Source organism: Haliaeetus albicilla, chromosome 13 (genome assembly GCF_947461875.1).
Source record: "Haliaeetus albicilla chromosome 13, bHalAlb1.1, whole genome shotgun sequence".
NCBI classification, from domain to species: Eukaryota; Metazoa; Chordata; class Aves; order Accipitriformes; family Accipitridae; genus Haliaeetus; species Haliaeetus albicilla.
This window is the reverse complement of record NC_091495.1, coordinates 28,977,382-28,997,373: the sequence shown is the minus strand read 5'-3', so window position 1 is coordinate 28,997,373 and position 19,992 is coordinate 28,977,382. Positions and strand designations below refer to the sequence as shown.

Genomic DNA, 19,992 nt, shown 5'->3' with positions numbered 1-19,992 from the left:
TATAACCAAAATGTTTCCCACCCCATGTCATAGCAGAGATGAAAGAGAGGCCTGACAATATTTCTTTGTAATACTTACCCACCCAGCTACACATAATTTCTGATTCACTGACAAAAAACCCAAAGGTCCATCTTAATTTCAGGGTGGGCAAACCATGACAAATACTACAGCGTAGAGATAAAAGGTCTCCCTTTTACCCACAGAATAGATACAGCACAGGCACACTCTACTTAAGCTTCCCTGCGAATAGCAGGTAGCTCAGTTGATTAATCACACGTGGGCATGTTTAATTAACCTATGCAGAGAATTTTGGACCACAAACAAGGAAGAAACTCGTAGGACTACAGACCTCTGGTCCTTCCAAACATAGAAATCCAGTTTCCAGAGCAAACTCGTAGCTTTCTAATTTCCACCCACAAGAGAGAGGGCTTCCATAAATCCATAAAGCACTGAAATTCCATAAGGAAAACCAGAAAATGCAGTGCAGCCCATGTTAACCACCCCCAGTATTTAGAAACAGGATTTGAAGCCTAATACCCCTTTCTCTAACACAGAATATACCACAACACGATTTTTAAAAGTAAATTAACCTTGTTAACCCCATGGGTTTTTATTATTTGCACTGTAATAGTTCTCTCATTTCTCTCCACTTCTTTTTCTTAAACCCTGTGGTGTGTATTTGACTTTTTATTTAAGATTTTTAATTGTTACTGTAGAATTTTACATTCTGCATTTTCTGCAGGAAAATGTCTATTCTATCCTTAACAAAGACATATTCATGTTACCATGTCCTTGTGAGACACATGCTGCCACCCAGGAGACAGTTGATAAGCAAGTACCCCACAAATGCAAGCAGCCAACACTACAGTTCATTACATGAAACAAGTCAGGAAAGCAGACATGCTTCAACTCTACGCTTTCTCACCTGGATTTGGCCTCTGAAGTAAGTGATTTCTGTACTGTAGATGCTATAAAAACACTTACTGTTTGGGACAAAGTTTAGGACTCCCATTTCAAACTATCTTTAAAACAAAAAAAATTAAATTGAGTCTGTGCATAAGAATTTAGTGTAACTTAAAAAGGTCCAAACAGCTTTTCCTTTCCCTCTAATAATTTTATTGAAAGTAGCAAACATTTCGTGCCTCTTTTAACAGGTTTTGCTGCCTGATGCAGCAAACGAGAGAAATCCTCATTTTGTACTGACTTGACTCTGACATCAGTATTCTTCAATCAAGTTTTTACCTCTTTTTGAGCTATTTAAGGTATTTCATATCTATAGTCATAGATTATTTTGAATAAAACTTTGAATAATGAGAGTACTGATGATCAGTTCAATTCTTTCCCCTTAGCAGAACTCAGCATTCCTCTAAATAGCATTTTCTGAGTATAAATCTGTTTTGTGAGTCTGATGATTCAGTAGAGTCTGTAAGATAACTAGCGTACAACAAAGTTTGATAGAATATTTTAAAAAAATTTCCACATTTTTTTCGCCCTTCATTATTGGAGAGTAGGCTGCTCATTTACTAGATGAAGCTATAAAAGTGATTGCTTTAGAGATTGGGAAAAGTAATTTTCTTTCTTAGTTGATTCAGGCGTCAAAGCATATTACCACTTAAAGGAAAACTATAATACTATCAGTAAAAGCATTACTAAAGTTGGATTGTGGCTTTCTTTCTTTGTGTAATCATAATTGCATACTTTTTTTTTTACTATAAAAGAAAGCTATTTTAAATATAATTGAGAGATTAGTAAACTCACCCACTGCTTACCCCACCTCCCTTCAAAGACTCTTTTCTTTTCTTGCATTAGCATTATGAAGCACTAGGTTTGTTTATATACTTCCTAGATGAAACGTCCAAAAATTCAGGGACAATTTTTCATCTTAACACATGAGGAATTAGAATCACAACCTTCTATGAATGAACAAGGCTAAATCCCTACCAAAAAATGCAGTGACTATTTATCCCTATCTCCCTTTTTAACTTGTCAACTTGATTTCCTTCTGGTATTTATATATTCTAAACCCATTAGTATTGGCAACAGGCACTTCTAAATGCGCTGACTAGCAATAACAACATTTGTGCAATCATTCCCAAAATGTGGTCCTCAGACATTCATAGCTCTGCTTTGGGTTCTGTTGGTTCCTTCCTGTGCAGTAGAAATCTCAATTCTGGAAAGCGAGAAAGCATACTGCCAGGCAGGCAAAGACGTGAGGACAGAGCATGCCTCCTCAGAGGGCAGTATTATTTGGTCCTAAGCTACTGCTTTTTATTTTTACAATACCTCCACAATAGAATCGATTTTTTTTCTCCCCTTTCATTAACTGATTCTCTGAGCAGCCCTAGAGTATTATCTCCAGGCTACCAAAAGCCAAGAGCAGTAGCTGACCTGGCCACGGCCATACAAGCAAAGCAGAAGCACAGCCAGAACTAACCTGAGTCTGCCAGCAGCACAGTCAGTTCCTTTTACTACTTCTTCTCACTTGTCTCTCTGCATCTTTCCCTACTTCTTTCCTTTGATCCTGTCCTATTCTCCTGCCAAGTTAGGCTTTAACTTTTCTACTTCTTTTTTCAGATCATTACTATCTCAATTCCAATTATTTTTCTCTCCTTTCGTCTATGTTGCCATAAGCCCACCAAGAACATGCTTTGCCTTTTGCCAGCATTCTTTTCTGATCTTTTCTTAAATGAGTTACTCAGTTTTCTGTGTCTCTCCTTCTCTTTCATCTGATTCATTCCTCCCTTTTATTTCATTTTCCTTACTACTTTCCCCCCACATCATTCTTCCTCCCTCTCCTCCACTCTCTTCCACTTCATCCTCCGTTCATCATTTCACTCTTGCCCTTGCCCACTCATTCATTGTTTTATTTATCACATTTATTCATTCAGTTATTCACTCCCCCACTCTCCAATTACTTGAGGAACATGCCTTATTCTCTAGCTACATAGGCAGCATGATATATTCTCCAAGCCTTTACAAATAATTTGTGGAAAGGAAAAAAATGTTTTTTTCTTAGGATTTTTAAGGCTAACCACAATTTTGGAGTGCCCAGTTTGGTCCTAATTTTATTTTATTTAGCATGTGTTAGAACTCCTGGAGGTGTTAACTCATGATATACAACCCAAAGGTAGACAGATTGCTGATGGTTGTTGCAGATTGGGACTCTGGGAATTTCTTCTTGCTTTCTTAGCCCAAACAACAATTGATGCTGAGCTTTTGTTTCTTACCATGGGTCTAAGGTTCTTAAAAGAATCAGGCACATTTACAGTCTCTTATAAAAGTAAGCATGTAGAATAGACACCGCAGCTCTGCTGTAGCAGACTGAAGAGTCTCATGCTTGATTTGTTATTGTTCTGACCAGCCTGTCGGATGCATTTTTGAGGGCTTCAGCACTCTGGTTTGGTCACCCAGATACTTCATAAATTAAAATGGAGACATTTTAAAGAGACAAGTGGACATGCCCCAACGTCAAAAGCAGAAAAAATCCACACAGTGCACTGAGGAAAAACAAAAAACACGTAAGGAAAAAATGCTTTGGCTTTGAGGAGATACATAGGGGATACAAATCAATAGCTTGTCAGTTAGCAGCTTTTTAACACAGATAGACTTTCATCCAAACAGCCTTTATGAAATGTAGAAAGCAGGATAAAAGGAAACCACAACTCCACAGATTCTATGTTATTAGCTGGGTGAAGGACACATGCAATATACAGTCAATAGAAGTGACAGCACACTGAAGTCACGGAGGATTTTAGTGTCCCTGAGGGACTAGACCACAAGTATCATCTCATTTCTCTAGTGCAAATATCAGCAACTGTCTCTGAAGGACAGGAATAGAGCTATGTTACTCCTCTGTGACATTTTGAACTGGTGGAGAACCAGGTCTGTAGGACTTCTCTTTCTTCTCCAAACCACACAGGACAGACAGAATTAGCTCGAGGACACTGAGAGAGAGAGGTGGACCAGTTCAGAGCCATCTGGGATGGCAGCAGGGTACAGGACAGGGGCTGCGTAACTGGACTGCTTGCAGCTGCACACTGGGATCCCTACGAAAGCAAGGCCAGAAGGCAGCATGTACACTTCTAGTCCCAATAACCAGATCGTGGACTTGGTGCCAATCCCTTCAACACATTCACTCTAAGCTGCAGGAGAAAGTGCTACCATTACTTCAGAAGCCCATCTGAAGCAGCTAGCTGGATGCACACCCAGGAAAGCCTGAGGGATGAGAGCGTAGGGCAGCAAGACAAGAGACACAAAGGGAAATCGATCAGATTCGCACTGTAAAACACACGTAAACTGGAAATGACAAAGATTTGATGGTGAACATGGCTGCGTGTTGGTATGAAGTATAGTGAATGCACAGGCAAGCAGGCAACTCCTGCATGAAAACAATAAAAGATCAAACTGAAAGCAGTACTTAGACATTAACAGGGTCATACGAAGCACAGCAGACAGTTCTGCTGCGGGGGGAGGATCAGGTCCTTGCAATAAAGACTGCTGCTGTTGGACCTCTCTCTTCTGCATTGCAAAAGACAAAATGAATGGAGCAAATAAGGCTAGGATTCAAGAGAAAAAGGATAGTCTCATATTTATTTTAACGTGCTTGAAACTACCCAGAATATTTGGATCCCACAGCTGATGTTCCACAAAGTCACTCCACATGAGAGAGGGTAGGGCAAGCCTGGCACATAGGTCATTTTCTGAGGACTTAGTTCGAGCCCTTGGGGTCTAATCTTATTCACAATGACACTGATACATATTAAGTGCTACACAGTGATAAATACCTTTAAAAAAACCCAATGAAAACAACAAGATTGTGTGCCACAAACTAACATCACAATAAGTGAATGTCTGGGGTCTTACCTGTGTCTTATTTCTTCATCTATAAAATGGAAACTAAGCTATTCCTCCATTTCCTGTGAGCATCATGAACATTTATTCCTGAATATTCATGAAGCACTCTTATTTCAGTAATAATACCACAGGAAAAAAAAAGGAAATAAGTTTGTCCCCAGATAAGGTCTTGACCAGCGTTCAGTAAGCGAAAGAAGAGACAACACAATGAAAATGATCGTGAAATAAAATATCCTACACATGCTTACATGAGCATAAGAAACCCTGAGCATTGAATTTGATAGTCCAGTGGGAAGAAGATTATGTCATATTCAACTAAAGTCTGTGTCATAACTACAAACTGCTTGATGGTACAAAAAGACATGATACAGAGAATACATTTTTTCATACCATAAATTATAGTTTCATGGACCAACTAGAGAACGCACAAGCTGAGAAGCTACTCTTGATTTATTTTGAGCAATGCATAGTACTGATTCAAGCTGCAACTATCAAAAAGCCCCTGTAAGGATGACCACACTGTACTCCAGCTCACTATCTTTGTAACAACATCATCTGCATCCCACAAGCCCATTCTGGTCATGTTTAATTTGAGAAAGAAGACCTTCATAAGGATGTATGCTAAGAGAAAATCAAAGGCCAAAGAGAAAAAATCTTTACTGGTTTCCTGGCAATACTAGAAAACATTTTAGTAGAGGCTCAGCATAAACGTATATGATTAGAAAAACCAAATGCCCCTCTCCCAAGACACAATACAAGGAGAGTTAAAAGAGAAGCTAAAGAAGAATGTTAGAGATAAAACAGTATCCTTCAATAAGTAGAGAAAAGGCAAGAGAGGGAAGGAACAAAAGAAAAGTAAAATTTAACTCAGGAGAGCTAAATGTAAAACCACATAAATCGAATCAAAAATATTTTGAGGAAATATGGATACTGAAGTTGCAGAATACATTGCTACTGTGCGTAGTGTTTTGTGGATGACAAAAATACAAATAGATTAAAAAACGATTGCACAAATTAAAGGAAAAAAAAATCATCCAAACACCACAACAGATTGCTGAACTTCATGGCAAGGCAGTTCCTAACCTACAAATTGCTAAAAGGATATACAGAGTAAGGGGAATGTCATCCTCCACTTGTTTCAGTTGTTATACTCCTTCCGTAAGCGTGCGGTTCTGCTGACCCCAGCAGCGCAGCAGACCAACCTTCAGTCTGTTGCCATTGTCTTATGGCTGAGAACAGTTGCTGTGACCCTTTCCTTAGGAACTGTTGTTTTTGAAAGCTTGACATAGCTACCATCATAACATTCTTTTGACATGATTTTGAAGCTTAGTATAGATATTATGTAGTCCTATAACTCTGCTGGTATTTTTCCCATCACTTTATGCAAACATGACTACTGAGATTAAAAGCATGAAGACCAGGGATCTGTTTTGTGTCACTGAAGTGACTGTCAATTTCTGCACTACATAATTACTAATATTTGCACACTATATATTGTTAATATTCTGTCTGAAGGAAGGAAAAGATGCTGAATGCACTCTGTTCTCAAGCGTAAGCATTAGAGACAATCACTCTGTAAGAGCGTGCAATAAGAGATAGAAAGGATGGAGAGTAATGCAGACATACCATTCTGGGAACTTTTCTTCCAGTTGAATTACTTTAGAACAAGCTTAATGTAATTTACTTTCCAACCATTAGGCTGCGCAAAAATTCGTAACATTTAGAGATCCAAGTGTCTCTGTCATGTCTCTTCAGACAACGGTCTTCTCAGAGCTGCCCAGGTTTGTAGTTGCATTTCAGTCTAGATGACATAAAAGACACTTGAACAAGGTGAGACACCATCACTGGGAAGGCTGAAGCCTGCTCGCAAACAGTAGCAATCAAAAATATACCAAATAATACCAGCAAGACTGCTGTGACTGACCAAGGCACAGTTCTAGGAAGACAGCCAGGCTTCAAGTGGATATGAAACATGTGGGAACCACATGAACAGACAAGACAAAATTCACCGACAATAAATTAACCTGCTTTCTTTGGACCCCCATGTAGGACCATTAGCCTTCATCTCTTTTCAGGATAAGATAGTGTTAGTGCTTTCGCATACAAGAGAAAGCATGGGGTGCCAAAATTTCTGCAAAGGGAGTACAGCTACCTAACAAACGTTTTCTGAGCTCAGATGGCCCTGGCAGCTCTTACCAGCTCTTCCAGTAACTGTAGGTAGGAACTTGCATGCTATCCATATGTTTTAAAAATGTCACAACTAATTTCTGCTAATGCCATCCGTTATTGGTTCCTCTGTACTAAAAAGCATCAGTGACTCAAACAAACTACTGCCATACAGGAAGAATCCATTCCAGCATATAAACTGTCAAGCAAGATTTGGAGATGATCCGTGTGGTACGAACCTGCTATGTTGGACTAGACAAAAGCAATTTGGCTGTTCACAAGATGGCTGGATTACCAACAGTCATAGTTGTTCTGAAGCTTAAGAAATATGAAAGTGCCCATTTCTGCCAAATCCACAAATACACAGGCATTAGTAACAGACTCAAATGCAAAGACATTTGCAAACTGAAATTATGTACTAAAACACTGATCAACCCACCGTGACAGACTTTTTCAATTACAAATTTCAAAGCAGAAGAATTATGATATAGTTTCTACTAAACACCTAACATCTTAAAAGTGCCTTACAGGACATCTAGCCTTAATTCATCAAGAAAAAAATGTAATATTATTTACCTATGGGTCTTTGAAACAATGACTACAGATATTGGAAAGCATGTGACTGATATTTTATAATGCAGAAGTACACATTACCAATGGGAGGGTACTGTCCCTGGGAACACATCCATTCCTCTCAGTGAAGGTATTCACTTCTAAGTAAAGTCTACAGACAGATGCTGCAGAGCTTAGAATTAGAATTTATTGCTTGCATATCTGGCTCTGATGGGCACAGTGGTTTTGGCTCAAGTGAACCTTTTTTCCTCTCCCTCTTTGCAAAACAAGCCAGTACAACCCAAAGCCCTGGTTGCCTTCAGAATTTAAATTATAGTGAGGTTTTGTTTTGTTTTTTCCTCTACTGATTGTAGATGTGACAGCCTCATACTTCTAATTCTTTCATGCTAGAGAACTCTGTAAGGCAGGCCATGCCTAAATCTTCTTAAAGTTGGTGTGCTTCACACCCATAAGAGAAAATAAGCTGTTTCACATTGTGCCTAATTTGGGGATATCTGTGTGTCCAGTGGAAGTTTTATTCCCAGATTAGGCATCTAGATTCATATAGAACCTGTTAATAAAAACTGGACTATCAGTAGTTTATTTTTTTTGAGCTAAAAGATATCTAAACTAGGTAAGCAGGCAATACCAATGGAAGGTATGTTGTTTACCCCAGCCCCTCATTTGGAATTGCACAGAAGGATCGATTCTCCAATGAAGTTTCAAAATCCTGTCCTACAATCAGAAGCTTAAAATAATTCTTTCACAAATAAGGGCAAGACATTTCTTTCAAAATACATCTGGTGGCAGTAGAAGGAGCAGAAGCAGAGCAGGAACTGGAAGCCAGGTTTCTTCCATCCCAAATGAATATGTGACTACTACAAAGTCATCTTTAAATGCAGACAGAGGTTAGAAGATTTTCTGCAAATTGTTAGAGCTCAAATGGGAGGGACCAAGGGAGTACCACTACAAAATACCCTCTGCACTTCCCAATCCTTTGTGATTGCAAACTCTGGTTTACGAAGTTTAAGATTTTCAATACTAGCTTAAACAATTTGCTTTCTGTCTGGTGCCTTGTCAGGTAGAGAGCTCTTCTTCAAGTTGACAATTTAGAAACCTTCAGACAGAGCAGGATTTTTAACCTAAACTTCTGCAACTCAGACAGATGTTCTGTGTCAAAGACATTCTGTGTATCTATATGTGTGTCTAAGATGTAACAAAAATGCTACCCACCTGCTCTGTTGAGCCATGTTTCATAAGGTTGGACATGGCTTACCTTACATTGCAGGATCTAGCTCTCCAACGGAAACAAGTGAGAAACGTTGCATATGAGTTCTCCTGGGGTTTAGGCATAAAACCAATGGTGAACATTTCCTTGCTATCAAGATGTTAGTGGATGTGTGCACACCTAGCAACGTAAACTGAGGTAAGAGAGTTTAGGTGCCTAAACAGAAAGATGTTTACCCAAAAACCAACCAAGCAGGAATTTCTGCACGTTAGTGTTGCCTAGATGTTAGGTAGATACCCAAATGCTTGAATCTCTGATGCAAAACTGATACCTGCTTCTTTCTTTTAAGATGGTTGCAACTAGTTTCAGAAATTCTGCTTGGTGTTTCTCATTATGCAGAACTCTGTCAAACTTATTATGCAGTTCTAAGAGGTAAAGAACATAATGAGATCTTTCATCTTGGAATTGGCTTTAAGATTGCTTGTCACAGGCTGAAAGTTGTTGAGAAAATATCAGGTAACAGTCTCCAGCAGCAACTAATAAAATCTAAATCAAAGCATGCATCTACTCTGTTGCAGGTACCCAAGGAATATAAAAAAATAATAAAAAAGGGAAAAGGCATGATTCATAATAAATCAAAATAAAAAAAATTAATTTAAAATCAGATGTCAAAGGCCTCACCAGTACAATTTTCATTAGCTGCCTTCTGAACACTGTCATATTTTAAGGTATGGCTCAGGCAGGGTTTTAGAAAAATGTCAATGTTTAAAATCTGAAAGGAAAGGAAGAGGGAATTTCTCCCCCTCTGTTCACATCCACCTTTGTTTAACTCTGTAAAACTCAGATCCAAATTACTTGCTTCCTTCAGGAGGATTCACCCCTAGTCTACTGGTCCTCTCAAAGGATCCCACTTACTTGTTCCTGAAAAATCATAGGGAAAAATTAGTCTATTTTTGGTACTGCTGAATTTTAAAAGAGCAGGAGCTTATCGTATCTTCAACACTGTTCCCTCTCACACAGTTTTGGAGAATCCAGCCTAGGAAAGACTGATGAAGAAAGCAATGGAGCTACAGCTCAATTCAATGCCTTATATAAAACCATCAACTGAACTTCAGCTCTGAAGAGCACTCTTTACACTCCTATGGAGCATGCATGAGATTACATCATTTTTATGGCACATTGTGCAAAAACTGGCCATCTGGACAGGCAGAAATCTCTTCAAGATGCAGCTTGAGCGTTCCAGCCTCCCATTGTATGAATAGAGTGTATTTTCTTTTTAGTCTTTGCAATGTTTTTGCATTGATTCTCAATGTTATCTTCACATGAAGAGGAATTAAAGGCTTACTTAGAATCATAGAAATACCAGATTAGAAGGGTCCTCAGAAGATCATCTGGCCTAATCTTTTGTGGGAAAGGGAGCCTGTATGAGATCATCTAGCAACCTGTTCAGTCACATCTTGAAAACCTCCAGCAACAGGGACTCTACCACATCCCTGGGGAGGTTGTTCCAGCAAACGATTGTTGTTACTGTAAAAAAATTCTTTCTTTCTTATGTTGATATGAATGTACTTAAACTTAAACATGTAAGTTTACGTTCTCCTTCCAAATCATTATGGAACTATTAAAACCAGCTTTGAAAACCAATCTAGACCTTTTCCCATGCACCGGAGCCAAATAGTCACGAAGCCACTCCTCACAGGGGCTTGTCTACTTTCTTCTTAAAATTGCCAGTGATAGCTCTTTTGTAATCTGCTCACAGTCCACTGTCCCCATATTTGGAACATTTTCTTTAATACTGAAACCAAATATTCTGTGCAGAATGTAAATCAATGTCATCAAGGCTTACCCTACCAGTGGCTTTCAAAAAAACCCAAGTCACCCACAACCCAAAACATTTTTAAGCACAGAGAAACTTATCAGGAAATGCCCTTTCTCACAAATGGTGAACTCCACATTCCTAGGGCTTGCAGCACACAAAGGCTCTAGGTTACAAAAAAATGCTTAACTCACAGCTTGTTTCGTAAGGAGAAACTGGACTGATGTTCCCCGTGATCTGAATTTTTTCTATGATGTAACATAAGTTTTTCAGTTCTTCTATAACATGTTAAAAATATGACATCATCTTCCCATTCCCCCCCCAGCTAGGTAGGGAAAGGGAACATAATTGTGGCCAAAGGTAAGAACAACTCATGTCCCACAAGCATCACAGTTCTAAAACTATGCAGCACCTCAAGTGTGCCAACAGAAGCAGACAGAATATGGGACTAAACACATTTAATCTGATATATAAATCATATTCATTATTGCTGTCCATTGTGCAACAATTTCATTAAAACAGAAGTACAGGAAAACCCCAAACCACTAGAAGTCCCTAGACGTTACATGAACTCTGAGCTTAAGGTGCTATGGCAGATTAATCCTAACCAGATTCCAGTGGTCCTACCCTCCCTCGCCAACCCCAGCTATGTGTTCCCTATCTCTGTGTTGTACCCAGCATTTAGGCCTGTGAGATCATACACCGTGTAATGCAGAAATTTAATGCAAATGACAATTAAGGCAGCCAAAAAAAAAACCAGCCTAGAGCCAAAACAGCACCCTGAACTGTCTTACCACACAACCACTGGTGCAAGGAAGAAGGCAGGGTCAACACACCGTGGGGAAGGTAAAGAGGAGACCTGGGATCATGGAGCTGCCCAGACATAAACTGATTTAATTTGTCATGGAATGGTATCTGCTAGTGTTTGCAATCTAAAGCACACAAATAAAAGCACAAAAAGCTTCTAAAGCTCCATTTTCTACTAATTTCTTTGTCTCCCTGCAACAACATAACTTCTTAGTTTTCTCAGTTTTGGTTGCATCTGCTTAAGAGAGAGTGTAATCCTGGGCAAATGTGCACAAATTGCTCAGTGAGTAACAGCTGCACATGTGATCGCATGATTAGATCCTGCCCTGGCACAATGACTATATATTATTCTCCAGTTTCATTGCTAACATTCAATAGCTATTAGTTGAGTTAGCTGATTTTGGTTTTTTTAAAATCACATCGTGACATGGACAGACTCCTCTTTTCATATCTGCCTTAGCCAGCACTAACAAAACAAAAAACATTCCTTGCAAATATATGAAAAATGATTCATGAAAAGGGAGTATTGGGAAAAAAAACAAATAGAAAGGGAATGAAGCAATGCAAATTGAAGAAAGGAAATCCATTGGCATGTCTTAAAAACATTAACACTGTCAGCTAAAATAAGATTGTAATTAGTAAAGGATTTAGATTCTGTACACGTATGAAATGATACAACCACCTGCTAATGGGAGACGATACTATTCAAATACTACTGAAGAACAAAGACTGGTACATAATTATGCGCAAGGAGTGGGAGGGTTACAAGAAATGTTTCAACCTAGTAAACTGAACCACAGCTGAGAAAAGGCTAAAACAATAACCTTGAAAACAAGCATTAATAAGCTACTGTCACAGCACAAGGAGGATAAAAAAAGAACATGTTTGTTTACACAGTGAGCCAAATTTTGCCTACAGGCAGACCTACCTTTCACAAGAGAGTCATATATGTATATGCATAGTATTTGTATACATATGTGAAAGTGAAATATAGCTTTAACATTAACTATAGAGAAGTAAGACTTCACACCCTAGGACTGCATATTACAAAAGGTCCTATAAAAATAACATCATCGTTTATAGTCTATTTAGTAATAATTTTGACAACATGAGCTGAGAGAACTTACATGTAGTTGATTTTTTTAAATTACTAATATACATTTTTTTAAGTTATGCCTATAGAAAACAAATGCTCAGGTCTGGCTTCTGGTGCCTGTGCTGCCATTAATAATCACTAGTTGTCCCCGAGAGACAGAAACAGCAAGCGACCTCACCTAACAGTGATGTTGTAAAAAGAAATTCATTAATACTGTATTTGCAGAGCAGTCGGGTACCACAGTAAGAAGCAGCACAGAAAAGCCTATGAGGAAATTAATCATTCTGCATTCAGTGCAGGATCTGGCAGATGTGCAATAAAGAAAGCCTGGAGACATACATTAAATATGAAGATAAAAAAAGATTCTAGCCATTACCAGCAGAAATAATATCCCCTGAATGAGTATCATCTGCCTTAGGCATTAAATGTTTGACATATTCTCATTCAATACGAAGGAAAAACTTCTGATTAATGTGGTAAGATTATAGCAAGTAACAGGCAGGTATTCCATGCAAAATATAGAATCTGATAACGTAATTAAAGTCTGTCATAAATATACGTTCTGGGACTAGTATTTCCTCATTTCTGCATACTTAATTTCGCAACTAAATAACGCTCCCAAAGTGCAGCAATTATTAGCAAATGTACATTATCTCAGCACTCAGAGGCTCCTGTCACCACAGCTCTAGGTGTGTTATGTGTTGGCACAGTAAATCAATTCATGTTTCATGCTGCAGCTGCTAGACTGCTTCTGTAATCAAGCTACCCTGTTTTACAGCTAGCTCAAGAGAGTCAGGATAGGGAAGGCATGCCAAAAAAAAGGCTTAACAGTGGCGACAAACCTGCAGATTCACAGCTAGCTCAGATATCTGTACTAATGTTGCAACTGCAAATTACTAATTTTATTTTACTCTACATCAGTTCAGTTCCACTCTCCTGTCCACATAAATTATGATTTATCTTACCCCATCAGCTCAAATCTGAAGTCAGATTTCAACTTTCTCCTCTGTTAATCAGTAGGGACGGCTGCTGGAGAGGAAGGATGTGTAGGGAGGACTCTAGGATGCACCCCTGGGTTGAAAAAGGTCTACCAAAGCTGCTTTCTACAGTACTTCAGAAATGGGGAGAAGAGGCAATGGGGGTCCATGCATGCCGGTCTAGAAAAATGAAAGATGTGCTAGAATAATCTGGCTGGCAGAAATAGTCTCAACAACTGTGCTGAGATGCAGCAGTGCTGTAACATATCATGGTTCCTAGTAGAAAAAAACCCACCCAAACCCACTGCATGAGACCATATGGATGAGCAAGTATAGTTCTTCGAGCAACCACATATAAACCCATGCCACTGTGTCGAGACTAAGACAGTTACCTGGGCTGCTTAAGTCAGAAAGGGCACACTCCCTGAAGATGCAGCGTAAGGTAGATAACCACGGGCTGAGGAACTGCAGCATCCTTAAAGCTTCCCAGGCAGTATATCAACAGGTACGTCCTGGGGCTGACACCCAAATTATCCCTCACCCTGACCCCAGGAGCCAGCCCGCATAGCATGGGGGCACAGCTCAGGGGTTCTGAGCACTCAGTCTGCCAAAAAGAAAGGCAAGGCTCTTCCACCTTCTCTGTGCAATAGCAACTGCCTCTTACGTTTCGTAGGACAGCCCACGACCTGGAGACAGTCTGACTCTCGCATACTATCTGCCTTGGAAAGAAGAGGCTAGCCTATGCTTACCTTGCAAGGTGAAGGCAGGCTCAGGAACGCATGAAGCTCCAGAGCCCCACAGGCTATATATGTGCTTTCTCTCCATGCTACTACTGCCTGTGGCTCGGGCTCCAAGTGTATTTGCTGCTTAGGAATAATCAGCTCAGTTTATTAGCTGGTGAACCACAGAGCAGTGCTTGGACCCTCCTCTGCCTAATTCAGACAGACACCACAAGTGGGAGTTTGGGTCTGTCCAGCCAAATGTATTCTGGTTCTCCATCTCAAGAAGCTTCAAAACTTGGCTGAGCTATTCATATATTTACTGCTTGCTTTCCCACACGAGGAACATTTCTATTAAAAAGGGTGCATGGCATACTTTCTAAGACAAATCTGACCAGTTGCAGGGAAAAAAGAATTAGTTATCTTCATGAATATACATGTTCAAATGATGATGCACAGTTCCCTTTCAAGAATCAATTCTGACTGATTTCTGAGGATGCAGGTGGCCAGTGCCTCATGAACAAAGAGATTAATGGTTTTAGTAGACAGAGCTTCCAGGATAGCATAGCAAAGCTTAATGATACATTTATCCTCAGCTAAGACAATGGTAGTAGGTAATAGTAATTTTTTTTTTCTCCAGCAGACATGAAAAAGGCTAATATAGATACGTTTTCCATTTACTGTGTTATTAATATTATTGAACTAATGGAAATTGGAGTAGTCTTTTTTTTTAAGCTAGCCTACCAGTTAGCTTCTATTTGACACAAGCAGGACATACCATGAATCTGCTGTTCATATAAGGTCTGCTCATTTCAACATAAAATTAAGACAACTAAATTTGATTGAATGTTAAAATTAACTTATCTCTTTTCAGGAATGCAGAACCAAATAAAGATTTACCTAGCTTTCCTGGATATAAAAACCAAACAACAAACCTAAATGCAGGTGAAAGACTTGCAACAGAGTTGGCAATCACCACGTCATAATCAAGACGTTCTAACAAAAATATCAGAATTTGTGGAAATAAGCAAACCAAAACATGGAATGAGGAAAAAAAATATTCATAGTGAGAAAAGCAAGAAGTTATAATATTGATCTTTGAAAAAGACCAACAGTACACAATGATATCTACAGTTACAGGGTTCAAAGACAATGACAGCAGAATTCACAAGAATTACTATAAAAAAGCGACTTTCTCCGATTTGTAGCTCAGAGCACTCAAACATATCGATCACTTCATTTGAATACTCTAAAATTTCCTGTCTTAGAGATCTGAACAAGGCATAAGGGAAACTGAAGCGAGTAAAATTGTAAAAGCCTATGTTCTGTTCATTTGTTTGTTCAAAAACTCACAGGTCTGATTAATTCCCACATAAACTGAAGGAAATGTTAATGACAAACATCGCTCCCTTTTCTAGCTAAAACTTTTACTCATCTTTTTTTGAAAGAGCATAGGTTTTGATCTTGTGTATTCTCAATAAATGATAGCTAAAATATCTATTGCCAGGTACATCAATATAAATGTACAGGCCCTACCTCTCACCTCCTCTGACTCACGGGAACTTGGGACATTAGAATCACAGGGAAAAGAAACCACTTTTTCAAAGGCAGTTTCACTGACATTGATATTAAAATACCTATTTCTTTTCCAACACATCAGAAGAAGATAATTCCTTACTTCACAGACGTCTGACAAAGCCAATGTATTCTTACTGGTTATCAAAGGATCAATATCACTTTTGGCTGTGTAACAGAAATAATCAAAGCCCTGGAATAGGCAGTCTGGTGATATGACAAGTCTCTGTACTTATTGCATTTAAATAACATGTCAGTATTGATCAAAAGATGATCTCTTTAAGGGACCAGGACTTCCATCAGTAGTGTTCTTTTACTTGCCCAGTGAGGTTACAAGGAATTTAAACAAATAAAGATTGATCTTTGTTGGAAAAGGGTGTTCTTTATTCTTTACCATAATCAGACATGTTATGTTAAGGTGCTGCTACACATAGCAACTGCTTTGCTTAATTTATTTTTTAGAATTCCCTTTGTGATCCACATAGTAATCTGTGTCAAAAATGATCATCATCAAAATACATAAGTTCTTTCGTCCTTTGAAAAATGTATCCTACCCTTAAAATCATACTTTTATCAGATTATATAGATAATTAATGTATTATTATTCAGAAGTATGTATGAGATTTCTAAAACTCCTAAGAGATTCTAATTTCTTTCAGCATTTCTTAAACTCTCTGTGCTATTTTTCCACACAGTTTTACATAAAGCAAGTTTAGTCATGTAGTGCCAGTGTGTAATCCCTCTTTGGATAGGGATTTTAAGCCTCAAAAAAACAATTAGGAAAGCAGGCACCTACGAAATACACATAGCACAGAAAAACTTGTCAGTTGGCTAAATCTGACTGACACTCCATTTTCCAGTGCTTCAGAATCATCTGTACCACAGACATATTGTTTTATTAATTTAATTTGCTATTGCTTAAAAGAGGAAACTGTCCTGTCCCACAAGGTATGACAGCAGTCTCTGAGGTTACGTTGCCTACATTAGAATGGCTATAGTGAGTTTAAACATCTATCCAATCACTGCACTACCTTTTTAGCCACTTGCAAACTGCAAACTTCAACTACAGTAACAGAGTTTCAGATTTTTGATAACTATGAACCAGAGAAAGCTGAAGGACTATAGGGTAACAGTGCTAAACCAGTAGTGTGCATTATATACATCATCTGAGTCTGCATTTTAAGTAAAAGGAACATTACGTAGCAGTCAATGGCATAACAACATAAAGACCTTGGTCTTACCCTTTGTTTTCAAGTCGTTTAATACCTTTGATTCCATGGGCAGTATATCGCTCACCAGTTTTATCTCAATATTTCTGGATGCCAGTTCAAGCAATTTTTCAAAAAGACGCTGACCCTGGGAAGAACATTAAAGCAAAGCAGAAGTTGTAAGACTGTTGTAAGAATAGAATTGTTCAAACAGCATATCAACAAATTAAAGACACACGTTAAAACAAAAACATATTGTAAAACAGTTGAGTAAATATGTTCCTAGGTATGGTTAAATCTACCCTAATGGTTAGCAGCTCAAACTTTTTCTTGGACAAATACCATTTTGAAGACCAAACTTGCTTCTTTCTTTTCCCAGATTGTGCAATACTATTGATGACAGGTGACATGCGGAGAATGAAGTGTCCAGGTTTTTTATGGTGCATAAACATATTTTTACATTAACTTCTAAATAATTACATTCTGTTAAATCAGGATTAAAAGTGCAAGGAAAAGAGTTTATTACACTTATTCTGTATTGAATGATTTTTTTTGTAAGTGGTTCTAACCATAGTACAATACATTTTCAAGCGGTCGTGCACTCATCTTTAAATGAGCTATACAAGGAAGGAAAACAATGATCTACATGTATTTCATATACTTTTCCTTTTTACAGTGTTGTAACTTTACTATTTAAGCCCTATTTCTAACGCAGAACAAAAAAGGGAATCTCATACTCAGCTAGATACGTGTTAAACCAGAAATCAAGACATTTGTTTCACATGAAAAATAAAATTTTAAATGGCCACATTTTTCCATATCCAAGAAACAAAGAAAAAGTAGACTTTCTGATTGCATAGTAAATGTTTAATTTTTAGATTTAATATTTTAACTTAAAGAAAAACGCTTAGTTAGAAGCATCTAACTACACAAGGTCAAGAATAAAATACCCAGTGTATCAATACTGTGCTGTGTTACTACAACCACAGTTAGAACCCATTTCCTTGCTACCATTCTAGCTTACTACAGCAGACACCAGTTACAGTTAGCAGTCAAATACACAAAAACTTTGGGTTTAAGCAGCTGACAAAGTGCCTGCTCTACCTACAGGGTTCACTTTAGATACAATATAATGCTGGCCACAAAGTAAAGCTAAACCAGAAAAGCAACAGTCCTATCAACTTTCAAACAAACAGGTAGAAGATAAAGCTTTCCACAGAACCGTGTTAGATAATTCTCTGTACAAACTATTACTCTAAAAATCTTAAAAGGATCTTTCTATTCAACAAAAATGGCCAAAGCAAAAGCAGTTTGGGATGATGCAATCTGACGTAGCATGGACCAACAAAACCTCAGACAGGAGCCCTCCTCCCACCTCCCACCCAGAAGCAGCAGACAGTGGAAAGCCACCCTTTGCCCCGTAAATTGCCTGCACAGATTGACACGTGGAGCTGTGCTGGGCCTTAAGCATTAAGCAGTCACAGAAAGTAGCTCTTCGTCTGTCTACAGTACAGACCTATTTTTTAATATTCACTTATTTTGAATATATGTGGCAAAGTAAGAATACCCAGCCTCCTAAAAACTAGCTTCCTCAAAATTACAGGGCAGCCAGAGGCTGCAGTGGAAACACAGAACTACTGTTTATGTTTTAATTTTGTAATGTATGCCTGCTTGCTGGCTCAAATCCACAACATAGCTCCCTGCTCATCCCAGGGCTCACAGGAACTCAGTAGTCAACAAGATACTGCCATAATGAAAGCATTAGTCAACGGCTAGCAGAACAGGAAAACGAAAACATGGTTTGCATGAAACTCCAAATGCTCCTTATACTCACACTCAGCATTTCTTGAGGTGACTAGGTGGTCCCATATCTAAGAAATAACACCCATGATTCAATTCACACACTGAAATGCCCTTACTGAGTTGCTGTGCAAGTCAAGGAGTGGCTTTCCCTCCCATTCCTCATGAAGCTAAAAGGATCCTTAATTCTCACGTCAGTGATTGGGTTGGGTTTTTTTAAGGAGAATAGGAGCAGCTGTTGCCAGAGGTAAGAATTAATGAGATAACAGGGTGGAGGGGATGGATGCTGCAGAGTTATGCACTGTGATTCTGGGGGAGCAGAGGGGCACTGACCAGTATTCTTGGGGGCCCTGCTCCCCCCAAGAGGGTCTCTCCTGCAATTGCTGTGGACTGACGCTGCTAGACTAACTGAAACTGGGAACAGCAATCACTTCGCTGCAAGGCTCAGGCAGCCTTTGGACCCACTTCTTCTGGGTCCACCAACTGGAGACACCAGCAGTTTTGATTTTTATTAGCTATATCTTTGCAAAAAGTGAGCAGGGAAAATTAAGGACTAAAAGGCTTGTGTGATGTAAATTAATTCAACTTATATGTAGAAACAGCTACTCGGAAAGGTTCTATGTGTTGATTTAATTTACTAGGTAGAAAGACAGAGACAACACTGTTTTTGTTTGGGTTATCTGTAAAAGCTGATTTTTGACTAGAAGCAGAGTAGAAAGCTCTAGCATACAAAAATAAACATGGGCAAAGCGTTCATAAATTTGATGGAAGGTGATTCGCATTATCAATACGAATTAACGCATTAACTGTTCTGCTAAAGAAATGCTTAGAAAGTTAACATCTAAAGCTGATAAAATTAATTGTTTCAGGGGATGGTTTCTTAAGTTTTTTTCCCATGGTAATTATTTTTGGACATTATTGCCACTTCTATCTGCACAATATTTTATTTACATATGATTTACAAAAGCTTTGATAAACAAGCCTGTACTTTCTGTATTAATTTTATTTTGAACAAAAAATAACATGGCAGCATTTCCTGAGTTTTACCTGATCTTAGTATGCCCTGATGCAACCAACATAGCATCCTTAATGGATCACCTGGTTGTCTCTTACAGGCCATGCTGCCAGCTGAACGGCCCATCCTATGGGTGAATAGATCACTTGGAGTGCAGTCCTGCATTCCAATGAAGACAT

The 19,992-nt window shown here is 38.6% G+C and overlaps 1 protein-coding gene across 11 annotated transcripts in view; it reads right to left on the bottom strand.

The window, feature by feature from the left end:
• PLD5 (phospholipase D family member 5) overlaps positions 1 to 19,992 on the bottom strand; it is a 202,686-nt gene that overhangs the window by 56,164 nt on the left and 126,530 nt on the right. For 6 of the 11 annotated variants that reach the window (XM_069800629.1, XM_069800627.1, XM_069800632.1 and 3 more), the window contains one exon: positions 17,032 to 17,146. In XM_069800629.1, the coding sequence (XP_069656730.1) occupies positions 17,032 to 17,146 (115 nt within the window). Of the gene's footprint in view, positions 1 to 6,480; positions 6,699 to 7,259; positions 10,186 to 13,484; positions 13,677 to 17,031; positions 17,147 to 19,992 lie in introns of those variants that run through there. The other 5 variants (XM_069800634.1, XM_069800633.1, XM_069800635.1 and 2 more) reach the window with 5 other exon arrangements.